Genomic DNA, 26,965 nt, shown 5'->3' on the forward strand with positions numbered 1-26,965 from the left:
TTCCTCCTTTGTGAATTACTTGTTCATATCTTTTGTCCATTTTTCTACTGGGTTGTTTGTCCTTTTTAAATTAATATTAATTCTCCAATTTATGTTGCAAATACTATAAAAATAATATCTGCCTTAGGCAAAAACCTCCAAAACAACGTTGAATAATTGTGACATTAAATATTCCTATCTACTTAATGGAAACAGCTTCAATATTCCTGATTATAAAAAATCAGTAGGAAATATAAAACAGTCTTTAACATATGTAAGTAATTTCATTCTATTCCTATTTTACTTAGAGTCTTTTATTAGGAATGGTTGCCCTACTATCAAATATTCCTTTTTCTTTGTGTTAATTAACTGCATTATTAAGTTCTTCACTGTTAAAATGTATAACTGTAATTAAATATATAGATATTTTCAGATAAGGGTAGAAAAACAATGTATTTACCATTTGCAAAATTAAATTTTAAAATTTAATTGCTCCTCCTATACACACAGGCAACAAAATATAAAAATGAGTTTATTAGGGACTTACTTTAAAAAGGACTTAAATAAATCAAAAGATAAAGTAACTAATCGCTGTATTTATTTATTTTTTTATAAAATGCATTTGCAGAAATATTTCATGAGACTGGTGCTACAAAAATAAATATAAAACAAATATACATTTTTACATATGTTAATTGTAACATAAATACATATTTACATGTTCAAAAATTCAAAAACTCCATGTTTTGTCCATGATTCTCAACATGTCTGAAAAGTAGGGAAAATCATAAAACCACATCTACACCACACATCATTTATGTTTTCGCATTTAAAAGATCGCTCAATACAAATATATGAACGTAAGTTCAGGGGCATGTTCTAAGAGCAAGTTAGGTTTCCAATCTATTTTACTCTGTGAACACTACATTTTATAAGTGACTCAGGCTTCATTCTGTTTTGTTCTCTGGTTCAAATACATGCTATGGTACAGATTAAAATTCTCTTTAGTAGAAAGGCTTTCTGAAGAAGTTATTAAATAAAAAGTCACTTTACTTGAAAGCCAACAAAGTTATTTATTAAACTTATATATCTAAAAGAAGTTTTAATCAATGAAAACTAGGAGTTGGATTAGAAAACATCAAAAGAATGGAAGATAGACATTGTAATTTCTGTTTGATGTATTCTGGTAATTTTTCATTTTCTCCATACCTAAGTGAAGCAAAAGAAAAAATACCATGAACAACTTAATCACTTGGTTCTTGCAAGTACCAAGAGGTACGTACATCTTACTTTTCAGTAATTCTTCAATGACAAGAGATACTTCAGAAAAATTATACAAAGTTCCTAGAATAGGTATCTAAATCAAATTAAGCATACCCAACTTGTTTCCTGTTAAAATAGACAAATTTCTAAATGCATTTAAATAATAAAAAGAAAATTATATCTGTAAACTTGAACTGGCTTTACAATTTCTAAAAAAAGCTAAAAATCTAGATTCTTCATTAAATCAAAGGCCCTAATTCTAAAGAAAATATATAAGCTAAACATACTGTGGTTACATTTTTATTAAAATATTAACAATTTTCAAATGACCATGGCAAATAAAATTTGAACATTTAGCCTCAGAACACACGCTCCACTCAGTTACACTTGCATCCTTCCATTTTGTGGAGCATTTAAAGGAGCTTTTAGCAAAGCTTCTCACTAGAAGAACAGTTCTTTAAGTAGTGGCACTGCATATATACATATTTAACCAAAAAAGCAATTTCTAGCTATCCACAAATTATATCTGCCAAGTATTTCCTCTACAGTAAGCACTTCTCACCAAGTAGCATGTCTGTATCGGTATCACCAGCATTCTACTTCTCTTACAAAGTTATGGACTGAAATTTGGAAGCTAAACTACTGCTTATTCCTATTGCCAAATTTCTCAATTTTAGCATGGTGCCTGGCACACATTTTCATATAGAATATGTACCTTCGAAAAAGTCTTTCAAACATTAATCACTTTATATTATATTAAGGGATATAGTCTTTTATTTGGGAAAATAATCAGGTTACCTCTGAAAACAAAGATTAAGTTCTTTTAAGTACACCTTTTAGGCGTATTACTTTGAACCTACAAGTCCATGACCTCTGTAAAGGGGTCAAATCCCCCAATCCCGTTAGGCTACAGAGTAATAAGGCTACACGGAGCCTAGCCACTTGAGGTGGATGAGCCGTACCACTTACCCTGCATGAATGTAGGGAGGTAATTCAAATATACATTAAAAAAGACTACATAAACCGATAAAAAGAACTGTTTAACAAATAACGTGAACATTGTCAAACCAAAAACAGTAACTTTATTAAATCATTTATTTCAACATATAGAGAAAACAAAATTACAGCAAAGGACTGAATCTCACCAACATTTTAAGAACTTACCTAGTTGTTTGACCATTTGGTGATGTATAACTGATAGAAGACACTCCTGCCTGCACAACCAACTGGGATCCATCATTAAACTGAACCCACACAGCTCCACTAGTTAACTTAGAGAAAGAATAAGATTGCAAAATTACTACAGAAGTATGTAAAACTGCTATATAATAATAAACCGGTTGCCATCAAGTCGATTTCGACTCACAGAGACTCTAAAGGACCCGGTAGAACTGCCCTGTACAGTTTCCAAGGAACGTCTGGTGGATTTGAACTGCCAACCTTTTGGTTAGCAGCCGTAGCACTGAACCACTATGCCACCAGGGTTTCCACATAATAAGCATGCAAAATTGCAGTAGAGGATTTAAAGTTCTTAAAAGGTACTTTTGTTTAACATAGTTATATAAAAAAAAAAAAACCCTCTTAGGTGACTACAAATTTGGGGCTATGATGGTTAGTAGCATTGAGAATATTCATATTGTTTTTCCAATTATTCATTTAACAGCTAGGGCACTGTAATATTAAAAATCTTCTAAGTGAATACTGTTTCCCATTAATTTCCACCAGGATATCTGAGTCATCTTTTAGTTTTTTCACATACTATTTCTCACCAAGAAGAGAGTTAGGAAATTACAGCAACACTTTTTTCAAACAGGATTTCACTCTGTTCTCTGTCCTTAGACTACGGAAGTTCTCCCATGCCTGAGAACTTAACATCTTAGCCTTTGAAACTGGTTCCCTTAACAATGATGTTTAGAATGTGTCATTCCAAACAAGGAGGCACATACATAGTACTGTGAAAAAGACATGGACACTGGAATCGACAGACCAGGATTTATATTCAGACTCTGCCAATTTGTAAGAGTGTAGGATTGTGCAAGTCAGTCAACCAGTATGAGCCGTATTAAAGAAAACACCATCAACTTTACTGTTATTCTGGGGAATAAATGAGACACTGTACGGGCAAAACATGGTATATTTTTTTTTATATATAAAATTCTGTAAGTTTCAAACTTTAGGTGGCCTTAACTTGTAAATATACAAATCCTTTCCTATCAAAAAAAGTTAGTAATATGTATTAAAAGTAGTTTTTTAAACTTAAAAATGTCCCTGACACTGTTTTCCATTGCTCACAATTAGCCATTATTAGGACCTGGACTTTGAAACAAAAATGGCAAAATGAGGACATCCAGGCCCTATCAAAGGAGACCTGGTGGCGCAGTGGTAAAGTGTTCGGCTGCTAACCTAAAGGTGGGCAGCTCGAACCCACCAGCTGTTCCCTGAGAGAAAGATGTGGCAGTCTGCTTCCATAAAGATTATAGCCTTGGAAACCCTATGGGACAGTTCTACTCTGTCCTACAGGGTTGCTATGAGTCAGAACGGATCTGAAGGCAATGGGACTGGTTTTGGTTTAGGCCCTATCAAGCAATCTGTTATCACCAATATCTAGAATTTTCCAAGTGTGTAAAAAAAATACATTAAAATGTTTAAGGATATAACCAATATAAACAATGGTGTAAACATTTTCTTGTAAAGGAAATCTTGAAAATAATTTCTATTTTTTGATAATTGTCTAACTACTGTAGAAGACAAAAGAAATTCACAATGAGAAAATTCACTTTCCTAGAAACTTCTCACCTGTGTGGCCCAGCCAACATCTTTCACAAAAACAGATTTCAAAAGCTGTGCTGATTTAGGAAGACAATCTTTTAAGCTACTAGAGGAGATGTTTGTTCTAGAAGCTGTAGCTGTAAGACCAAGTTCTTCATTTGTAACCATCTACAAATAGCAAAGGACAGGAAGACATGACTCCTCAGCATTTTTGTACACTAACTTCAGCAAAAGTAGAAAACAATTTTCATTAGCTTAGAGTATTTTTTTAAAACAAAAATTTTAAATGTAAAGTATAACCACATTATTGAAAACTAGAAAAATATAGAAAAGAAAAACAGAATCACACCATCAGTTTTGATTTTCTTTCATCTCTTTCCCCAAGGCGTAATATTTTTATAGCTGTAATCATAGTACTTATGTGTGTGAATACACACACACACACCTGTTTCTTTAAAGTTACATTTTTCTGTATTGCTAAATAGTCTGCATTTACCATCACTATCATGAGTTCATTGAGTTAAAATACAGTAAGTTTATTTAACCATGTATCTGTAATGAACCTAACCCAAAGGGTTAGGTCTCAAAGAAATAACTGAGACCTGAACATCTACCCTGAGACAAGAAGACAAGAAGAACTAGATGGTGCCTGGCTACCACTACCGACCATTCTAATCAGGGCAACAATAGATGGACCCTGACAGAACAGCAGAAAAACATGAAACATAACTCAAATTCTTAAAAAGTCCAGATTTACTGGACCAGTTGAGACTAGAGAACTCCTTGAGACTACTGCCCAGAGATATTCTTTAAACCTTGAACCAAAACTATCCCGAGGTCATCTTTTAGCAAAATAACAGACTGGCACACAAAATAAAGGATATTACCTATGAGTATGGTGCTTCATTAAACAACCATCTATATGAAGATCAAAGGTCAACAATTACTCTAAAGCAAAGATGAGAAGCTAAGGGGGCAGAGAAACTACAGAGCATTGGAAATGGAACAACCAGAACACAATTAAAGAGAATGTTGACATACTGTGAAAAATATAACAAATAGCACTGAATAATTTGTAAAGAAATTGTCAATTGGGAACCTAGTTTCCTGTGTAGATTTTCATCAAAAACATAATAAAACATTGTTAAATAAATAAACAAACACAACCAGAGACCTGAAGAATGAGAAAGAATTAGCCATATGAAGTTAAGGAGCTGGGTAAAAGAACTCCAGGACAAGGGCAAAGCATGCAAAAAGGCAGAGTCTGGCGTGTTCAAAGCAGGGCTTCGAGCTGGTTCAGTCACGGCCCATAAAGCAAAACAGGAACAGGCTGGAAGTTTTACAATTTGGCAGATTCAACATGGTACCCAGAACAGAAAAAATTACAAGTTGAAGCCCTGGAATGGGAGACTTAGAAGAGGCATAATGAGCCCTTTCAAGAGCCTGACCCATGGGAATAGATTATTAGCAGGACTATAGGAGAGTGACACACATTCATAGTGGCCCAGTCGGCCACCATCTTTGAGTGCGATGCTGCCATCTTTGAGCAGGGCTTGGACTGTGCTCAGAATTCACAGGGAAGAGATCTGATTGCTATTCAATGCATACGCTGCCCTTATTCTTTAAAAAACCAAAAACAAACCCGTTGCTGTCAAGTTGATTCTGACTCATAGCGACCCCATAGGACAGAGTGGAACCACCCCATAGGGTTCCCAAGGAGCAGCTGGTGGATCTGAACTGCTGACCTTTTGGTTAGCAGCCAAACTCTTAACCGCTACACCACCAGGACTCCCCTTGTTCTCTAAGAGGGATATTAAGTTTCTAGCACGGTTTCAAGCTGTAATTTTTGCTGTTCTGGCTATCTTCCTAGTTCACCGTAACGTTAAAAATTCACACCTGTTCCAGCAACACTTCCTCAGCCATGACTGAACTGGGCAGAACCTGTTCAAAGCCCTGGTTCAAAGAATTAAAAGGCCTTTGACATGCAAGCACAGAAAGTGTGGGGTAAACTGCCTTAGGATAAAGGTGGAAAACTAGGTAGGTGACAGTAAGGCCAGAGTTTTAATTTCACATCAAGGGCATCAGGCAATCGCTGAAAGTTTAAAGCACAAAAGTTTCATATATTTACTTACAGAAGGAGTAAGTATTGGTGCCTGTTTTAGAGAAGCAGCACTATTCCTGATCACTGTATTCAGCGATGGTGTATCTCTGATGGGATAATCTGGATCCACAGGAGGAGGTGATAAGGGCTTAGGTGAACTAGTACTGCCAGGTTTTCTGAAGGAGAACAAAATGTTCAAATATGTTGCTTAAAGTTTTTGGTTCACAGAAAACCTAAAAAATGTTTGCAATCAAAATAGCAAACTATTTTTTTTTTAACATATCCTATAAAACTTAAAAAAAAAAAAAAAATTTTTTTTTTTTATAAAACTTAGCCATATTTTTAAAATTTTCAAACATACCTTCCTATAATTATTGGGAAAAAAGGAGCACTTCCACTTTTCTTTTCCTCTTCTGAAATGACAGATTCCAGTGCTAAACAAATACGATGCCCCTATTTCAAAAGAAGAGTGCTTTCCATCAATATTTCACCTGTGTCATTTAAGATCACTATTAATTTGTATGAAAAATATACTACATGTAGATACATACCTCATTAGCATGGTCCATATACACTTTCATTTTCTCTTTCAGGCTATTAACTTCACTTTCACCTTTCAAGGTGTAAGATTTCCCAGTCTTTTCAATCACCTGAATTAAATCTTCTGTTTTGTGTATTTTTGCTCCTAAAACATAAGCAGGAAACTGTCCTTTTATCATTTCTTTAAATATTCCTGTATTTATATTAATTATTATACCATTACATTATGGCTCCTAGATGAAGGTACTATCTATATTCATTTATTGACTAATAATAAAATGAGATAAAGTATTCAAAAGATACAGGCCATCGTCTTAGTTATCTAGTGCTGCTATAACAGAAATACCACAAGTGGATGGCTTTAACAAAGAGAAATTTATTCTCTCATAGTCTAGTAGGCTACAAGTCCAAATTCAGGGTGTCAGTTATAGGTTGAAGGCTTTCTCTGTCAGCTCAGCTCCGTAGGAAGGTTCCTGTTATCAATCTTCCCCTGGCCTAAGAGCTTCTCCTCGCAAGAACCTCAGGTCCAAAGGACACGCTCTGCTCCCAGCACTGCTTGCTTGGTGGTAGGAGGTCCCCGTGTCTCTCTGCTCACTCCTCTCTTTTAAATCTCAGAAGAGACTGGCTTAAGACACTGTCTGATCTTGTAGATCTCATCAATGTAACTGCCACTAATCCATCTCATTACATCATAGCGATAGGAGTTACAGCACATAGTGAAATCATATCAGATGACAAAATGGTAGACAATCTATAATACTGGGAATCATGACCGAGACAAGTTGACAGATATTTTGGGCGGGTACAATTCAATCCATGACAGCCATCCATTTTTCTTTTCTCCTACATACCTGGCATTAGTCTGACACTTTATGACATTAAAGAAAAATCACTCCTCTCATAAAAATAACAATTAAAGGACAGTTATAAATGATATGTGCACTGTGTGTGCTATGTTCCTTAAAGCAGGAAGCTTTACAGATTAAAAAGTTAATCATTTTTATAGAATAGAAAATAAGGTTAACCTTATTTTTTTGTCACATTTATAATTCCCATAGTTTGGCCTATGTCCACCTGAGTTTCAAATAAGAAGTAGGATATTATTTATTTCCTGTGATTTTTATACTATCCATCTGGATGCTATTAAACTGGCACCAAATTGGGAAAGAGGGCTTAAATATACATAAACCCAGGGCTGTCAAGTAGTACAGGATAAACTGTTTTCAGGAAGGTATATATATAATTACCACATTTTAGTTAATATGATTTGATAAATAGTGTTGTTGTTGTTAGGTGCTGTCAAGTCGGTTCCGACTCATAGCGACCCTACGCGCAACAGAACGAAACACTGCCCGGTCCTGAGCCATCTGTGATAAATAGTATACTATACTATATAATTAATATGTAAAGTTATATATATTACAAACTTGCTGTGTTAAATTAAAAAAATAAAATACAACTACTAAATTACAAACAAAAGGGGAAAAAAAATTACCATTCTTAGATGGTACTTACCATCATAAAACCAAACCTCAAAATCAGCACCAGGGGAATTCTCCATTAAAATACATTTAGCATATTTTGTAAAATAAGTGATTTTTGGAGATTTAGATCTTACAAGCTGTACAAATCTGGAAGCATACTGATATTTTTTCCAGTATTTTTCTAGAGGGATACAAAAGAAAAAAAATGTATATATACACACACACACACACATATATATAAAACCTAGTATAGAGAAGAAATTGTTGACTTAACATATACCTTCCATAAAAGTTTAATAATTATTTCTACTTGTCCTCATTCAAATGGATAGGTTTGTAATCCCATTATCAAAATAAAAATATTTTAGAGACATGCCTATTCATTTCAATGAAAACTAAAGGCAGCATAATAAAATTCCCAAGAAATACATTATTAAAAACACCCAGTGACGAGTATCATGATTATTTTTAAAATCTCCTTCTCTGAATCACTGCCTCCACATTTATAAGTAAGGTAATGATTCCAGGAAAGTTTTAATAGATCTTTACTGAAAAGATTTCTACTTTTTCAGAACCAAATGACTTTCAGGAAATGAAAAGCAACTCTTTTTAAGTTGGTAAAGCATAGACTTTTATAGTCCTAATACACAAAAATAAATTTTGCAGTTCCCTGTAACCATGACCATTTATAGTATTTAATATTCTTATCCAACGGATTTGATTTCTAATAGGGTTAGATCAGATACTTTTTTATTTCTATAATTTACCTCAGTGAAGTCTTATTATTCAGTACTTATTTCCTCAATCCATAAAACTGAGTTAGGAGTCAAATCTGGTTAAACACATTATAAATAATCATTTAGGCAGCACAGCAATGATTGCAAAAGTCAAAAACTAGATACTTCATATTAAATTTTTTACCATGGTTAAAATTAGTAATTACACAAGTACACAAATATTATTGTGATATGATTGATATTTTATAGTTTTTACTTTAATTAGTGGACATATTATTATAACACAAAATATGAGTGATAAACACTGGATTAATAAAGTATACCACATCTCACCAGACATAAAGTACCTGAATATGACCTACATCTTGAACAAAGCCAAGATATTTACAACCTATCATATTCATGTATATATAACTTATGTATATAAAAATCCATTATCTAAATTTATTCCCTGGCAAACTTACATACCTGGCAAATTGTCAAAGCTGTACCTACTGATGTTGTCAGTAGGTGAGGGCGGTCTATCAGCAAGAGGAAAACCTCTTCCATCATGTGGATAATAAACAGTGATCTGCCCCAAAAAATTTAAGAACCCTAATTATACACCGTTAAGTTAGAATACTGTATTTCATTATTAAAAATTATGACGTTTAAGTGTAATATTGAACATTATTTTATTTTAAAAAATTGCATATTCGGAAAAGTAATTTTTTTTAGTCACTTTAAACATAAGTCAAAAGTCTAGATTGTTAACTAGTTATTATTTTTAAAATTGCACTAATTTAAATACATTTAATGTTATTTAAGTTTTAATTTCAGAGACAATATCATCTCAGGAGAACTGACTCAAAAAACTTTAAGAGTATCATTGTAGAACGAATTGGAATGCTAATACTTAGGTAATGACTGAAGTTGGAAGATAATAAAGTAAATCCACATTACCGTATTTCCATCACTAGATATTTGAAGAACTTCTTTCACATATTCTTGAGATGTATATTCCTTTAGAAGCTCCACACACACCTCCTCTGAATCAAGTATGCTCACCTAAAAAACAAAACTACCATCAATAACAATTCTCTTATTTACAGAACAGCCCTGGCATACTTAAGAAAAAAGTACTTAACCATGGCAGGAACAAAAATTAAAGGCAGAAATCAAAGAGCTGCTTCACCAGTTATGAGAGCCTGGACCACAGGTGTATCTGAGCACAGGTGTGAACCATAAGGAGCAAAGGTAAGAATGTATAATGACACGTGAAATGATAACCAATGAGCAGAATGAAAGCAGAAGGCAGGGTGGAGAATAAGGACTCTGAAAAGACAATAGCAAGCTAAACAAGGCAAGGCTAGTGAAACGGGGAACAAAAGGCAAACAGGATGAGGAGAGAAAATTTAAAAAACAACAAACACCATTTCCAATTCATACATGACTTTTTTTTAAAACTCTAAACTTAATTTTATGCATAATCCTTTTCTTTAAATTTAATTTTCAGATTAAAAAAATAAAAAATTGTAATATGTTCTTTAGTTTACATATTTGACTTGAGATTAGATTCAGTCAACAAAAACAAAAGCGAAGGTATAATATTAGATATTAATTTGGTGATTGGAATTATGACTAAAATAATATTTAGCACAATACACGGCTAATAATATTTGAATATGTTTTTCACTATCGAAAACCAAAAAAAAAAAAAAAAACAACCCATTGCCATCAAGCTGATTTTGATTGATAGCAACCGTATAAAACAGAGTAGAACTGCTCCACAGTGTTTCCAAGGAGCACCTGGTAGATTTAAACTGCCAGTCTTTTGGTTAGCAGCCGTAGCTCTTAACCACTATGCCACCAGGGTTTCGTTTTCGCTATCATCAATAATTTAAAATTCAAAACAGTATCAGTTCACCATTCTTAAAGTAGTCAGAGAGAAACAAGAGTTATTTTCCCATATTCACCCAGTTGCTTTTCTCTTTCAGTGAGTTGATCATGTATACACCCCATAGTACAGGGACATTATAGGAAATAAAAACACCATGTTTGATAATAAAAACCATATTCTAAAGATAAATGCCACATACACCCAGTGCCTTCGAGTCAGATAGCAATTAAAAAAAAATAACAGACATACCACAGCCTTTTTGGTTTTCTGTCTGATTGGTTTTAACCTGTGAGCAGTCAAAGGAGATGTAATGCTTCGTAATGTATGTTTCTGATAACCTGATGGTGGCTCCATACTCCTAGTCTTGGTTTGTTCAGAAAGAGGGTCATAGCCAAAAACAGATTCTTGTTGAATTATCTCAGGTTTACTGTGAAGTGCAGGCACATATTTCATGGGATTCTGCTGTTTTACAGAATGTGCGTTATCAGAAGGATCAGGGTTCTTTCTGGTTCTTTTTTCAGTCCAGGCATTTCTTGACGTGTCCTTCTGCAAATCTGGATGGCCCTGGAAATCTCTGCTTGGACTAATGCCATGATGTTCAGCAGGGTCTCTTAAGTGAGCTGTAATATACATACAATAAAGCAATTTAGTAAGTAAAGATCCAGGTCTACACAAAACAATGACATGCTGGTATGAGAAAAAAAATTTTTTAAGGAACAAATCTAGTTTAAAAAAAATTACAGCTCACAGTTTTTCTAAAAGATAAGCAGTCTGAGATATAACAAAAGGGACTTCAGTAGTGCCATTTTTAACTCATATCTAGAAGGAATGCCTTTAATATTCCTTAAGACTAAGAAAGACATAAATATAAAATTATTTTTTCAATTAAGGCAAAAACTAATAACCCTAGGATTACCTACTAATTCTATAACAAGCAACTACCAAAGGTCCAACAAAAACAGATTTGAGAGGAATTCCCAAGTAATCGTTCTACGTATGAAAAACATGTAAGTTTACTATCTTTACAGTAAGGACTATCTATCCCCCACCTTTACTTAGCAAATATGCACATAAAAGCAAAAGACTAACCTATGAAATATCTTTAATATTAGTATTAATACTTAACATTACAAATGTAATTGCACCCACATTTTAAACAAATTCTTCTTACTAATATTTAACCAATTGAATTTTACCAGTTTAAACCGATTTATATGGTTTAAAGTTCACATGGGAACATCTTTTTTAAAGCTCTTAAATGGTTAGATTATGTAATCTAACAGCAATTTTTCAAATGATAAACTCTAAAAATTTGTTTCATGATTTTTTTCCTTAAATAACTTTTTAGTGTTTTTACTCCCATTATGACTAAAAATACTTTATATCAAATAGTATACTTTCAAGTTGTAGCAGCACTACCAGATTATTATAAACAAAGTTATCTTTCCATCCTAGACTCCTCCATGTTACCATATAAGAGTATCTGTAAACCTAACAGAAGGTTAAATGCAAGGTTAATTCCACGGCAGTTTTATAATCTAAAAAAAAAAACAAACTTAAATTATCAACCCCAACAACTACATACGGAAGATTAATTCCCTTCTGGGCTCCTGAAAATAATACATATTAAAAAGAAAAACAAGAACAGACTCTTGAGATGACATAACTCTCTGCTTAAATTACAGTCACATTATATAGTCATTGTCAATGAGGTAACACAATACTTAGTAAAAAATGATCTCCTCCTCTCCATATGCTTCTTTATTTTCTCTCCTTTTTTCCTTCATTATTTTTCAGCTCACCTTCTGTGAATCTGCATGCTCATTAATGAGAAATGTTTAACCTTCAAACTCTAATCCATAAATAAAATGACTTAGGTGACGGCTCTTTCACTAGCCATATAATTTAGCATATGTGAGGTCCCATTAATAAACCATGATGTTCACAGCAGTTTCTACAAGCATCGCTCAGTTGTTTTACAGGAACTGTTAACAGGTGTTTATTAGAGAGAGGATACAAGAACAGGGTTTAAGAATAAAGCCTGAATTCAGATTGCTTGGGTTGGAATCCTGGCTTATCTACCTAACGGCTGTGTAGCTTGGGCAAATTAAGCTCTGTATACCAATATTTCCTCATCCGTGAAAAGTGGGATAATGATAGTATCGTCCACATGTTTTCTGTGAGAATTTAGTAAGTTAATAATATATTTAAGCATTAAGAACAGTGGCTGACTTACAGTAAATACTCAAAATACGTTAATAATTACTATTATATTTTTATTGAAAATGCATTATTTAGAACACTGCAATGGTTGGTTAACTGTACAAATCACTAATTTTTTTACTAAAATATTCCATTAAAAACTCACCATTTATAGAGAGGGTCAGAAGCTGGCCAAACGGACTTGAAAAGAAATAGAGGAGGGAAGGAGTGTGCTGTCTCATTAGGGAGGGAGCAATTAGGAGTATATAGCAAGGTATTTATAAATTTTTATACAAGAGTCCGACTTGATTTGTAAACTTTCACTTAAAGCACAATAAAAATTAAAAAAAATTTTTTTAGAATACTGTAAGAGAAAGAGAAATAATCACGATTTTGTTTTCATTTCTAATACTGAGTTAATAAGGTAGACTCATCAACACTTAGTTTTTATTCTCCTTTGTAAATTTTGAAAAAATAAATTATTTCTAAAAAAACCCCCCAAAAACTCACCATTTAGTTGCATATTTCCGAACCACTGCTGTACCATTTCAGTCTGAGAAGTCTGGTCTGAAAATGGAAAATGAGCTTTTCTCGGACAAAGATGATCGGAGCTAAACATGCAAAAAAATAAAATCCCCATAAATTTATGGAAAATTATCAGGTAACTTTTAAAAATAAAAATATTAGAAATGGGAGATTTCTTTCTTCTGATTTAAACAGCTGAAAATTCTAGAATACTTGTACGATTAATAGGCTCAGCTTTTCTTTCTCTCTTTACGTGTAGGCAAGGAAACTTAAAATTCTCAAGGCTATAAACACATTCATGAACACATACACTTATTTTTTAAAAAGAGATTTTCAACCACAATTGAAAATCATCATTTTGATTCTCACAAAAAAATGTGAATCATAGTTGAGAATTACCTCAGGAGCATCTGAGTGTGTCAGAAAAAGGGCATTCATTGCCCTGGTAGCCCCCCTTAGTTAAAGCTTTATATTTGTGCTAACGGAATGTTTGCCAAAAATTAAAACACTTTTGATAGAATTATTCTTACAGTGCTTGATCGTTGTCAGGTCTTTCAAAAGATGCAGAGCTATTGGATGTCTTTTCTTTAAAATGAAAAATATGGTCATGGCTGTTTGTAGGTGAGTTTCTCTCTTCATGTTCATCTACTCCTGATCTTGTAGGCTTTGGAAGCATTTCTGCAGAGTGACATCGTTCCATCGTGTATGTCTTTGCTCGAGACTGACTATGAGAAGTACCAGATCTATCGGAGGAGTGGGCTCTGCGGAGGTATCGAGAATGTGGCCTTTCCTCTGCATCCTGGATTATTCTTCCCCTGCCACTGTTAGCAGTTTCTTGTTCTTGATTTCCCCACTGAGTATAAAAACTACTTCCATCTCCTAAAGAAGAAAAATCACTTGAATTTTTGTTCTTTGGAAATACAGTCATTTTATTTGGGAGTGGCTGACCAATCAAAAGTCTTCTTCTATCAAATAAACTACCACTTATACTGGTACTGGAAGAAGCTGTAATTGCAGTAGAAATTGTGGCATGTCCACTATCAATTGAGTCTTCTACAGTTCCCAAATCTTTACTTTTTGTTGAAGAATTTCGGGACATAAAAGGATGGTCTAATACTGAAGACAGACTTAACCGATCTGCTGGATTTCTTCGAAGTAACTGATGAATAAGGTCCTTGGCCTCTCTTGACAAAAAAGCTGGCATTTCATAATCTGCCAATACTACTTTATTTAATGTGTTCTTGACTGTATCAGTGTCAAAAGGTGGTCTCCCAATAAGTAATGTATAAAACATACAGCCCAAGGACCAAACATCAGATTCAAGTCCATGTGCACTTCGAGTTGCAATTTCTGGTGAAATGTAATTAGGAGTTCCACATAACGTATAATGCTTCTCATGTGGCATTTTCAACTGAGTTGCCAGACCAAAATCAGCGATCTTGATGTTCATGTTACGGGTAAGTAAGAGGTTAGAGAGTGTGAGGTCTCGATGTAATATGCCATGAGAATGAAGATACAACATTCCTGTGATGATCTGGTGCATGAAGTGTCGGGCTGTCGGAATATAACAAATAAAACTTACAATTTAAAAAATCTGGGAGATTCAGTACTCAGAATACATCACAAAACCCACAGTACACAAGCCAGAGTATTATATTTGAACACTGGCTTCCGGCATAGTGTTATCAACTAAAATACTACTGATAACTTCATAATTTTCTCTGATTCCCTTTAATACAACTAGGTACTCGTTTTAATCTTTTGCTTTCAATATAAGATAAATTTTCAATATACAGTCAGGGGAAGCTTAATTTTATTAGCAATGGGGAGTGGCTACGGTAATTACGGTAACCAGAAATCCACTGCAATTAAGATGATGTTTGATGACTCCCAATCCTCCAAAAAAGTAATCACTGTTACCAGTGTTATGTATTCTTTTCTTCCATGTGCTTACACACGTTTTAATCTACAGAAATACACTGCAGTAAGTGACTTTTAAATCTAAAACTAGTATCAAAAATATGTGGTTTCATTACTTTTTCTTACTTCACAATACTTCTTGGAGCTGTGTCAGTATACACAGATCAATTTATTTAATTGCTGAACATTTGGACGATTCTTTACATTTTAAGATTACAAAATGTAATCTTTTATTGCTATAAACATCCTTGTATTTGTTTGTTTTTCTTGTATATATGCATCAGATGTTACCTTAGGGTATATTCCAGAAACAGAACCACTGGGTTGAAGGATATAATTAGTATTTTCATACCTTGCCAACTGCCCTCTAAAAGGCTGTATTTTTCACGTACACCCTTATTAACATTAGGTAATCTCAATCCAATGAGTAAAGAAATGTTATCTCATTATTTTACTTGGTATTCCACAACTACTACTAATTTTGAGCATTTTTTCAAGTTTATTTTTATTTTCTATAAACAGTCTCCTCATATGCCCTGTTCATTTTTCTATCTGATTATCTTTTTCTTGTTATGTACACATTATGTTGTGTTAACAATACTCTGCCAATTACATATTTTGCCATTTTTTCTTCCCATTTTGTGTCTTTTAATTTTGGTGACCATGTCTTTTCTCATGCGCAATTTTTTAATTTTAATTAAGTAAAAATAATTCTTTTCCCTTGTAGCTTTTGTAAGTTTTATCTAAGGTAGCCTTTCTACCACAACTTATAGACATTATCTTTTATGTTTTCTTCTAACGCTTGTTATATAAATTTAAATACTGTTTATGCTTACGATTCCTAAATTAAATCTGTAAGTCTACATCTCTCTTCTGAACTTCATACTGTGAAATGTAACTACCTACTTGACATCTCCATTTAGCTGTCTCAGACAGCTCAAATTTAACTTGACTTAAAACGGACTCTTAATTTTTAACTCCACCATACCTGCTACCCCAAACCTCCCCAGTTCATTCAGTGGCAGCGCGACCATCACTCAGTTACTCAATCTAGAAACCTAGGTCATATACTTGATTCCTCCTTTGCCATAGCCATCACATCTATTTCTTCAGCAAGTCAATTTTACGTTCAAGATAAATATTGAATCTGCTACCTTCTGTTTGTCCTGCCACCACCCTGGTGCGAGCTCCCATCATTTCTGAGTGATCCTAACAAGTCCTCCTGTTTTCATTGCTCCTCCTCTTATTTGCACATACAGCAAAAATGGTCCTCATAAACATAAATTACACCATTACAAAAGTTTCCCAAGGCACTTTTAAAATCGAAATTTTTAAAATGGAGGGCTACTGGGGCACTGCAGTGCTCTATTGTTTTAACTCAATGGTATTTTTATGTATATTCCCTTTAAAACAACTTATTAACCTGTATATTTTGTTTATGTATGTTATACTTCACCACAAAAAAAAAGGTAAAAAGTATACGGAGGAAAAACTCCTTACCATGATCTACCCTAATGCCTACTTATGTCTCTAATCTAATTCTGTAGTACTTTCCCTCGCTCACTAAGCTCCAGCCACTCTGGTCTTCCTTTAGTTCTGAGTATGCCAAACACTTTTTGTGCCTCAGGGCTTCTGCACATGCCTAGGACTGGTTCTTTCTCCCCTTTAGCTCTGTTTACATGTCACCTCCTCAGAAGCTTTACCTGTTCACACTATCTTAGATTTTTCTCAAATGTCTCACTCTTTTTCATTTATTTTTTAGCTCTTAATAGAATCTGCAATTATGTCACTTGTCTACTTACTTATTTTCTGGGAATCTCTCCCACTAACAGAAATTTTAGGAGGGTACAGAGTGAGATACCTTTGTGGATAAGACCTTATTCCTAGCATCTGGTACGGTGACCAGCACCTGTTATTAGATGCCAAGAGCCAATTCTGACTTATGCTGACCCCATGTGTGTCAGAGCATAACTGTGATCCACAGGGTTTTCAAGGCTGTGACTTTTTAAAAAATATTTTATTGTGATTTTAGAAAAAATTTACATAGCAAATTAGGTTCTCATTTAACAATTTCTATACATATTATTCAGTGACATCAGTTACACTTTTCACGATGTGTCAGTATTCTCATTATTTCCATTCTGGTTGTTCTGTTTCTGTTCATTTAGCTTCCTTGTCCCCCTTACCTTCTCATCATTGGTCTAGCGTAAATGTTAACTTTTAGGTCTCATTTAGATGATTCTTTAGAGAAGCACAGTACTCACAGGAGACATTATTTATTTTATGAGCCACTCTGTCTTTTCACTGATAGGTGACCTCTGGGAGTGGTTTGAATTCCAAGTTTAAAGGGTACTCCAGGTTGATACTCTCAGGGGTTCCTCTAGCCTCTACCGGTCTAGTAAGTCTCGCCTTTTTTCAGAATTTTGTTCTACATTTTTTTCACATTTTAGCCGGGACCCATCTATTGTGTCCCTGGTTGAAACAGTCAGTAGTGGTAGCCAAGCACTATCTAGTTCTTTTAGTCTCAAGGTATGTAAGGCCATAGTTCATGTAGACTGTTAGTCCTGTAGATTACTATTTTCTTTGAGTCTTTGGTTTCCTTATTTCTCTTTTGCTCCAGATGCAGAAAGACCAGTAGTTGTATCTTAGATGGCAGCTCGCAAAAGCTTAAGACCCCAGAGGCTACTCCCCAAACTAGGATGTATAACCATTACTTTTATAAGCTATGTTATGCCAATTGACCAAGTTGCCCCCTGAGACTATGGTCCTAAGCTCGCAAACACACTAATTCAATCCCACGAGTTGTTTGTGTCTAGGACGTATTCATAACTGTGCCCCCATGTGCTTTATTTTATGTATCTATATATGCAATGGAGCCTTGGTAGTTCTGTGGTTAAGAGCATAGTTACTAACCAAAAGATCAGCAGTTTCAAATCCACTGGCCATTTCTTGGAAACCCTACCGGGCAGTTAGTTCTACTCTGTCCTATAGGGTCTCTGAGTCAGAATTGGTAACTCAACGGCAACGGTTTTTTGGTATACATGCAGCACACACAAACGTGTATATACATTTGCCCACAGAAACACCTGTACATGCGCACCCATATATTCATAGGTGCTTACCTATAAGTATATACTTACATATCTACCTATGTAACCACACACATTTTTGGTTATTACTGTTGCAAAATTGTACATGTTGTGGCTTTTACCAAAATCAGCCTTTATTCCTGTGTGCTTCTTAGTGTCATCTTTTACCTAGGTCAAGTTGTTCTGACTCTGCCCTTATTCAGTACTGCCTTACCCGTCAACCAAAACTAACAAGTGTCTACTATCTAAAGGCTGTGAACTTTTGAAAGCAGATTGTTAAGCCTGTCCTCTGATGAGCCTCTGGGTGGGTTTGTACCTCCACCAGTAGAGGTGTGCTTAAGTATTGGTGCCACCCAGAGATTCCAACTGGTGCCTAAACCAAAAAACCAAACCCATTGCCCTTGAGTTGATTCTGACTCATAGCAACCCTATAGGACAGAGTAGATTTGCTCCACAGAGTTTCCAAGGCTGTAATCCTTACAGAAAGCAGACTGCCACATCTTTCTCCCATGAACAGCTGGTGGGTTCAAACCACTGACCTTTTAGTTAGCAGCCAAGTGCTTAACCACAGAGCCACCAGAGCTCCTTCAGCTGACACCTAAAACCAAAACCAAACCTGTTGCTGAGAAGTCAATTCCAACTCTTAGCGACCTTAACCGCTGCACCACCATCTGATAAGTAAGTAGATATACTTTTGTATGAAACAACACTTAGTTTTATGTTTTGCCAAATAACGCCAATTTGCCAAGCATTCAATAGTTCCACCCTTGGACTTGAAATACTATCTATCAAATACAAAATTTCAATTTCTACATAGATCAATTTCTGGCCTCTATTCTGTTCCATCATTCTATTTACTTATACCCATTTTAATTATTATAGCTTTAAAAATCTGCTGATAATTAGTAGGAGCCCTGGTGGAGCCGTGGTTAAGCACCTGTTCGCTAACCTAAAGGTCGGCAGTTTGAACCAACAAGCTACTCCTCAGGAGAAAGACACAACAGTTGCTTCCATAAAAACTATAAAAACCAAAAACTATCAACTCGATTTCAACTCATAGCGACCCTATCAAACAGAGCAGAACTGCTCCATAGGGTTTCCAAGGAGCAGCTGGTGGATTCAAACTGCTGACCTTTGGGTTAGCAGCTGATTTCTTAACCACTGAGACACCAGTAAAGATTACAGCCTTGGAAACCCTATGCGGCAGTTCCACTCTATCCTATATGGTCATCATGAGTTGGAATTGACTTGACAGCAATAGGTAGTTCCTCTTCTTTTCTCTTTCCATACTTTTTATTTTACATACTGTTTTTATAACCTGGAGCCCTGGTGGTGTGGTGGTTAAGTGCTTGACTGTTAACTGAAAGTCTACTGGTTCAAAGCCACCAGCTGCTCCACATGAGAAAAATGTAGCAATCTGCTTCCATAAAGATTAGAGCCACAGAAACCCTATGGGGCAGTTCAACTCTGTCCTATAGGGTCGACTAGACAGCAACAGCGTTTTTTTTTTTTTTCCAATTCATGATCTACATGCAATTTTGTTTTCTAATTTTTTTTCCACTTACCATAAGGATTTTCCATGTTGTTTCATCACGTTTATCACCATAGTAATAATGGCTGCATCAAGAGGATATGACCTAATTTGCTAATTCTTCTATTCTTAGGTATTTAAATTGTTTCTAATTTTTTTGGATTATAAAGAATTATGAAAAGTGCAATAATCATCATCAGTCATGACCCTGGCTTTTTTTCCCCACCTCAATTTGTATTATTTCTTTACAGTAAATTTCCAACAAAGGAATTTTTGAGTCAAAGGCTATGAACATTTCCATAACTCTTAATATACATGACTAAACTGTTTTCCAAATGAGTTACATAGATTTAAAATGCACATAAAGCCTCATTAGCAACCACCTTTCTTAGCCTACCTGCAAGCCCACTTAGCAGGGCAAGACAACAACAGTTTGTGTGACAGTGCATGGACACTGTTTGATCTTGATTTGAACAAACTGTAAAAAATTATTTATGAGAAACTGGGGGATCTTGAAACTATATATTTGATATTAAAGAATTATTAGATATAATAATGAATTTTTGGATTTTTTTTTTAAGTCTTTTTCTTTTCAAGATACATAGTAATATTTATACGGTTTGCTTCAAAATACTCTGTGGAATCTCTGGGAATAAGAAGGGTATTAAAAAACAAAACCAAACTCATTGCTCTCAAGTTGATTCTAACTCCTGGCAATCCTACAGGAAAAAGCAGAACTGCCCCACAAGGTTTCCAAGGAGCACCTAGTGGATTCAAACTGCTGACCTTTTGGTTAGCAGCTGATCTCTTAACCACTGTGCCACCAGGGCTCCAAGATGGGTATAGATGAAATAATTTGACCATGAGTCAATAATTTTGAAAGCTGGTTGACGGGTTCATGGGGGCTCGTTATACCACTTTCACTATTTATATGTTTCGTATTTTCTATAATAAATGGTTTTGCTATCTGTACTTTATTTAGAAACTTTAAGCCATCAAGAGCATTCTATAAAGCTTCTTTCTACATGTGAAAGGATGCACACTAAATTGCTACCAAAAATTTAAATTTAACATGTGGTTTTAAGAATAAGAGAAGGACACATAAACCATAGACTACATCAGCCTGAGACCAGAAAAACTAGATGGTGCCCAGCTACAACCGATGAGAGCCCTGATAGGGAATGCAAGAGAGAACCCGAGGGAGCAGGAGAGCAGCGGGATGCAGACCTCAAATTCTTACAAAAAGATGTGACTTAATGGTCTGACTGAGACTAGAAGGACCCCGTAGGTCATGGTCCCCAGACCTTCTGTTAGCCCAAGACAGGAGCCATTCCCAAAGCCAACTCTTCAGACAGGGATTGAACTAGACTATAGGATAGAAAATGATAATGGTGAGGAGTGAGCTTCTTGGTGTAAGTAGACACACGATACTACGTGGGCAGCTCCTGTCTGGAGGGGAGATGAGAAGGCAGAGGGGGTCAGAAGCTGGCTGAACGGACATGAATACAGAGAGTGGAGAGAAGGAGTGTGCTGTCTCATTAGAGGGAGAGCAACTAGGAATATATAGCAAGGTGTATATAAATTTTTGTACGATGAGACTGACTTGATCTATGAACTTGCACTTAAAGCACAATAAAAATTTTTTTAAAAATAAAAAAGAATAAGAGAAGGCTAACAAATTTCTCCTCTTACTTTACTCTGTACTGTCTGAATTGTATCTAAGAATTAACTACTTTTATAATTTTGGGGGGAAAAAAATCTCCTTTTCTAGCAGGAAGTAGTAACTGAAACAGTTTTACTAAAGATTACACAGTAGCACGTTCTTCAAAACTACAATTTAAAGGACAAAATTTATAACTACCAAAAAATAAAAAGAAGCTTACCTTCATTTTCTGAGAAGGGCTTCATTCTGTTCTTTAAATACCTGTTCATTTCTCCATTATGGCACATTTCTAATACCAGGTACACATAATTGCTATCTTCAAAATAGTTATAAAGCTGAAATGTAAAAGTGTATAATAAATTAGACAAAAATTCAGTCTCCCTGGCAGCTGCTATAAAATGTGTATCTTACCTCCAAGACAGAAGGATGTTTCAATTGGCAATGTATTTTCACCTCACTCTGGACTCTCTGTACCATTCCAGCTTTGTACATGGCTTTCTTATCTATCTGAAAATAACAGATGAGGGGTTTAAACGTTGACGATAATCTTTCAAAAGTGAAAGTGTGAAAAGTCAACTTTGACCATATGTCCCAGTAATTCCACTCCTAAGTATATATTTGAAAGACTTGAAACCAAGGATTCAAACAGATACTTGTACGTCAATGTTTGTTGCAACATTATGCATAATAGCCAAAAGATAGAAACAACCCAAGTGTACATGAGGAGACAAATAGATAAATAAAATGCAGCATATGTATGTATATATATGGAATATTATTCAGCAAAAAAAGAGAAATAAAGTTCTGATACATGCTATGACATGGATGAATCTTGAAAACATTATACTAAGTGAAATAAGTCAGACACAAAAGGACAAATATTGTTGATTCTATTTATACCAAGTATCTAGAATAGGCAAATGTACAGGGACAGAAAGATTAGTGGTTAACAGGAACTAGAGTGAGAGGTGCAGCCTTTGGGGTTATGATAATGTTTTGGAAATAAATAGTGGCAATGGTTGTACAACACCGAATATATTTAATGCTACTGAATTATATACTTAAAAATAGTTAAAATGCAATCTTTTCATTATATGTATTTTATCTATCCATACATATTTTTTAATTAAAAAATCTTACTTGGAATCCCAATGAATAAAACAGGAAAAAAGAAAACAACTTTGGTTGAAGTGGAGGTCAAAGACCTGGAGTCCTACCTGATTAGGTCCTCTGACAAACCGCCCCCATCCCCCCAATTCTCACCCTTTGTGATGCCTAAGAAGTTCCTTGGAGCTTAAAGGCTCTACAGAGACATTTTAAAACCACCAATCTACTGAAGCCACTTTACAGATGGGAAGATGAGGTCCACAGAGGTTAGAGAGACAAGCTCATTTCCTTTGTATCTCTAGAACACTTAACACTATAAAACATGGATGTGGCATCAATGTAGATAACTGATGGGCAGTATCAGGATATAATTAAAAAAAAAAAACATGTGTTTTCTTGTCAGAGGTGCCTAGTATATCAAGTACTGATACACCACTTAATAAGTATGTGTTCTTAGACAAGTAACTTAATTCCCCTAAGCCTCAGTTAATTAATCTGTAAAATGGAAAGAATACTTCTTTTGCAGTATTTTTATCAGTATGAAAGTAATAATGAAGTACAGTAAACCCTGCGAAAGCAAGAACCTGTAAAAGGCAGAAGCCTGTCAGAGAAAGAAAACTCAAATACTTTCCACTAAAACAAGACTGCACCCTGTCAAAGGCAGAAAACTTGTGAGGCCTGGAAAAAACAAGGCAGTCCTGTCGAGCTCTGGCTCTCACAGGTTTCACTGTAATTATCATTAAAAAAAAAAGTCAACCTTGAAAAAAAAAATTTACTTTACTTAGATTGCAACTAATGCCACAAAACAATATGTGTATAAATTTGTGAATGAGAAATTAACTTGAGCTGTAAACTTCCACCTAAAGCACAGTAAAAATAAATAAAACCAAAAAAACTCACTGCTGTCAAGTTGATTCTGACTCATAGCAACCCTATTAAAAAAAAAAAACAACAAAACACTGCTGTCGAGTCAATTCCAACTCATAGCGATCCTACAGGACAGGGTAGAACTGTCCCATAGAGTTTCCAAAGAGCACCTGGTGGATTTGAACTGCCGACCTTTTGGTTAGCAGCCGAACTCTTAACCACTACACCATCAGAGTTCCTAATAAAAATACCAGTCTCTACTGGTAAGGAGTGAGCTTCTTGGCTCAAGTAGACACATGAGACTATGTGGGCAGCTCCTGTCTGGAGGGTAGATGAGAAGGCATACGGGGACAGAAGCTGGCTGAACGGGCAAGGGGAATAGAAGGTGGAGAGAAGGAGTGTGCTGTCCTATTAGAACAACTAGGAGTACATAGCAAGGTGCATACAAATTTTTGTATGAGAGAAGGACTTGATTTGTAAACGTTCACTTAAAGCACACAAAAAAATAGGTATACTCCTATAAAAGAATAAAGTATCAGTTTCAAGTACTTTTATCTACTCCTTTATGAGGTGAAGTTATTGTTTACCTTTCCCATGCATCTAGCAGTGGTTGAAAGAGTGGACACACAGTAAGTTTTCCCAATGTATTATAATACCCTCTTCCAACTTAAAAAATTTAATAGCGCAACTACCCTGTCTCTAAGAACAACAACAAAAAAACGAATTTAACCAAACTTTAAAATAAAACCTCCTTTCCCTTTCCTGACTGGTTTAGATAAATGATTCTCAACTTGCTTATGTTTATGTTACTCCCATTAGGCTAACTTCTAACAATCTAAAACAGTATTTTGGATTAATTCTGCTACCATGTGTAGTAGAGAACTATGCACAAGTTTATGCTTTATTACTATTTATTTTTTGTTTCTACCAATTTCTCCAAGTACTGGCAGTCCCTGGATTACCAATGAGTTCCATTCCTAAATGTATCTTTAAGTCAAATCTGTACATAAATCAAAACTTAGGCACAGTTAGTATCTAAAGTCAGTCAGAAGTCTGTCTTAGTATACAGTATACAGTGTACCTTTTTACGCATAAAAAAATTAAAGAAACATTTCTGGATACACTAAAACATTTAACATAATAACGATACTGTTTTGATGCATGTCAAAAAGTACAGCTCCTCAAATTTTTAACATAATAGCCTTTACAGGGGTTAGTTCATAACTATGGGTTGTGGGACTGCCTGTGCACATAACGACAACAGATGCCAGGTCTACTGAACATTAGTGAAAACAAAACACTTATACACTACATAACTAAATTAAGCAAAGTTAAAGCTCTCCTAAAATATCCTTAAGCTCAACTGCTGGGCTTGGCTCTGTTCTTTGCTTAAGAAATGAGTTCTTCAAATCATAATCAAAGAAAAATTCGATAGATAAGGAATTTCTGACATCTTAAACAGCACACATCTTTAGTTATTTGCAAAGTGCAGAAGAGAATCTGATTAATATACTCTTACCATTTTGACTGCAACTTCCAAACCCGTGTGAATGGACTCAGCCCTGTAGACACCAGCAAATGATCCCTTACCGAGCAAATTTCCAACTTTAAAATCCTTAAAAGTTAAAATTAAAGACAATGTGTGATGACTCAAGGGAGTAGAAAGGAAAATAGATGGGAAGGGGACTGGGAAAAGATAACATGGATCGAGAAGTGGAGTTTGACAAAATTTAAGCAGGTATCACACCTCAATACAGCAGGAGCCTGGGGTGGGAGGCATGCTGCCTTCTTGCGGGACTCCCTGAGCCTCTAAACTGGGCTGAGATACAGCAGACTAATGATACGGTACCTCAAAGCTCAGGGCAGCCTCAGCGCCCTCCGCCCACCTCCTGCCAAGCCCTAGGCGACCAGGGCCGGACGGAATCCCGCCACAGCGCCCGCCGGAGGTAACCGCCACCCCCTTGGGGAAGAGGGGGGCAGCCTCGCCTTCTCCCAGCGCGCCAGCTCCGGCGGGACCACTGACACCAAGCCGCCGGGCTGAGGGCGGGGCCGCGAGCGACTCACCTGCGGCGCTGCCCCGCGTCCCCGAGGGGAGGGCCGCTCCGCCCCAGGGGCCAAGGCCGGGCCCCCGGCAGTTGGGACCCACCCCAAAAGCACCTCGGCGCCCGCCCCGCAGCCGTTAGCTTTGCCCGATCACCTTCCGGCAGCGGCCTCGAGTCCCGCCACTCCGACTCCCGCCCGCCCCGCGGCAGCCTGGCGAGCTTTTTTACCTCGATCTTCTCCCCGATGCAGGTCGCCATATTTCCAGGCCCGGCCGGGGCGCCCCGGCTCAGCTCCCTTCACGCAGTCCCTCCGAGGCAGCGCTCCAAGCAGCCAGCCAGTCTTGGCGCCCATCAGGCTCGGCTCTCTAGGCCGCCGCTCCAGGCGACGACGGCACAGCCTCCGAAAGGTCTCCCGGACACCTTCCGAGGCCTGGGCAGCGCCTCCGCGCTCCCATTTTGAAAAACGCTGGCAGGTCCCGCCCAGGCGAGGCCGGCGGTGACGTAACGGCCCGGGGAGCGCCGACGAGGCCGCGCCGGGGCGCATGCGCGCAAGCTCTCCTGGGCGGCCGGCCGGCCGGGGTTTCTAGGCCTCCGGCCGAGGGTGACAGCAGGCCCGCGGCGCCCGGCTTCTGCGTGGGCTTTCTGCGGTCCCCCGCTGCGAAGATCCGCCGCAGGACAGGTGAAAGAGCGGGCCCTAGAAATGGGACATTTACAGCCGATCGGCCAGTCACTTCGCGGCCTGAAAAACGACTTCCAGTTCCGGAAACGGTTTGAAGCGGTTGTAAAACTTCGAGTGTTTAAACGTGAGGGCACAGGAAGAAACATCACTACCATGATTAAAAAGCTTACATCTCTGTGCTTTATTCCGTAGTTTATTATAACCACAATGAATGCTCTGGCAGCGCAGTGGTTAAGAGCTTGGCTGCTAACCAAAAGGTCCGCAGTTCCAATCCGCCAGCCGCCCCTTGGAAACCCTGTGGAGCAGTTCTGCTCTGTCCTGTAGAGTCGCTGTGAGTCAGAATTGATTCAAGGACAGTGGGTTTTGTTCTTTAAAAGAAGGAGCCCTGGTGGTGCAGTGGTTAAGAGCTGCTAACTGAAAGGTGGGTGGTTGGAACCCACCAGCCTCTTTGGGAGACATGTGGCAGTCTGCTTTTGTAAAGATTTACAGCCTCGGAAACCCTGTGGGGCAGTTCTACTCTGTCCTGTAGGGTCGCCATGAGTGCAAATTGACTGGATGCAACCAGTGTGGTTTCGTTTTTGGTACTTA

At 36.5% G+C, this 26,965-nt stretch overlaps 1 protein-coding gene across 3 annotated transcripts; it reads right to left on the reverse strand.

Annotated features, from left to right (window-relative positions):
* Positions 1-574: 574 nt before the first annotated feature.
* On the reverse strand, positions 575-26,181 carry PLK4 (polo like kinase 4). 3 transcript variants are annotated; one of them, XM_049885359.1, is made up of 16 exons: positions 25,927-26,181; positions 25,176-25,271; positions 22,094-22,189; positions 21,903-22,017; positions 14,010-15,033; positions 13,465-13,565; positions 11,002-11,372; positions 9,816-9,920; positions 9,342-9,444; positions 8,168-8,317; positions 6,664-6,797; positions 6,474-6,565; positions 6,144-6,288; positions 4,039-4,179; positions 2,407-2,513; positions 575-1,188 (listed from the first exon to the last, which is right to left on the reverse strand). In XM_049885359.1, exons 1-16 carry the CDS (start codon positions 25,954-25,956, stop codon positions 1,086-1,088), a joined length of 2,913 nt encoding a protein of 970 aa, XP_049741316.1. In that variant the 5' UTR covers positions 25,957-26,181; the 3' UTR covers positions 575-1,085. The 3 variants fall into 3 exon arrangements, with proteins under 3 accessions (XP_049741316.1, XP_049741317.1, XP_049741318.1); XM_049885360.1 differs by lacking the exon at positions 25,176-25,271; XM_049885361.1 differs by lacking the exon at positions 25,927-26,181 and having other exon boundaries at positions 22,094-22,185; positions 25,176-25,257.
* Between the last annotated feature and the right edge of the window lie 784 nt (positions 26,182-26,965).

Source organism: Elephas maximus, chromosome 5 (assembly GCF_024166365.1).
Source record: "Elephas maximus indicus isolate mEleMax1 chromosome 5, mEleMax1 primary haplotype, whole genome shotgun sequence".
In the NCBI taxonomy this organism is placed as follows: Eukaryota; Metazoa; Chordata; class Mammalia; order Proboscidea; family Elephantidae; genus Elephas; species Elephas maximus.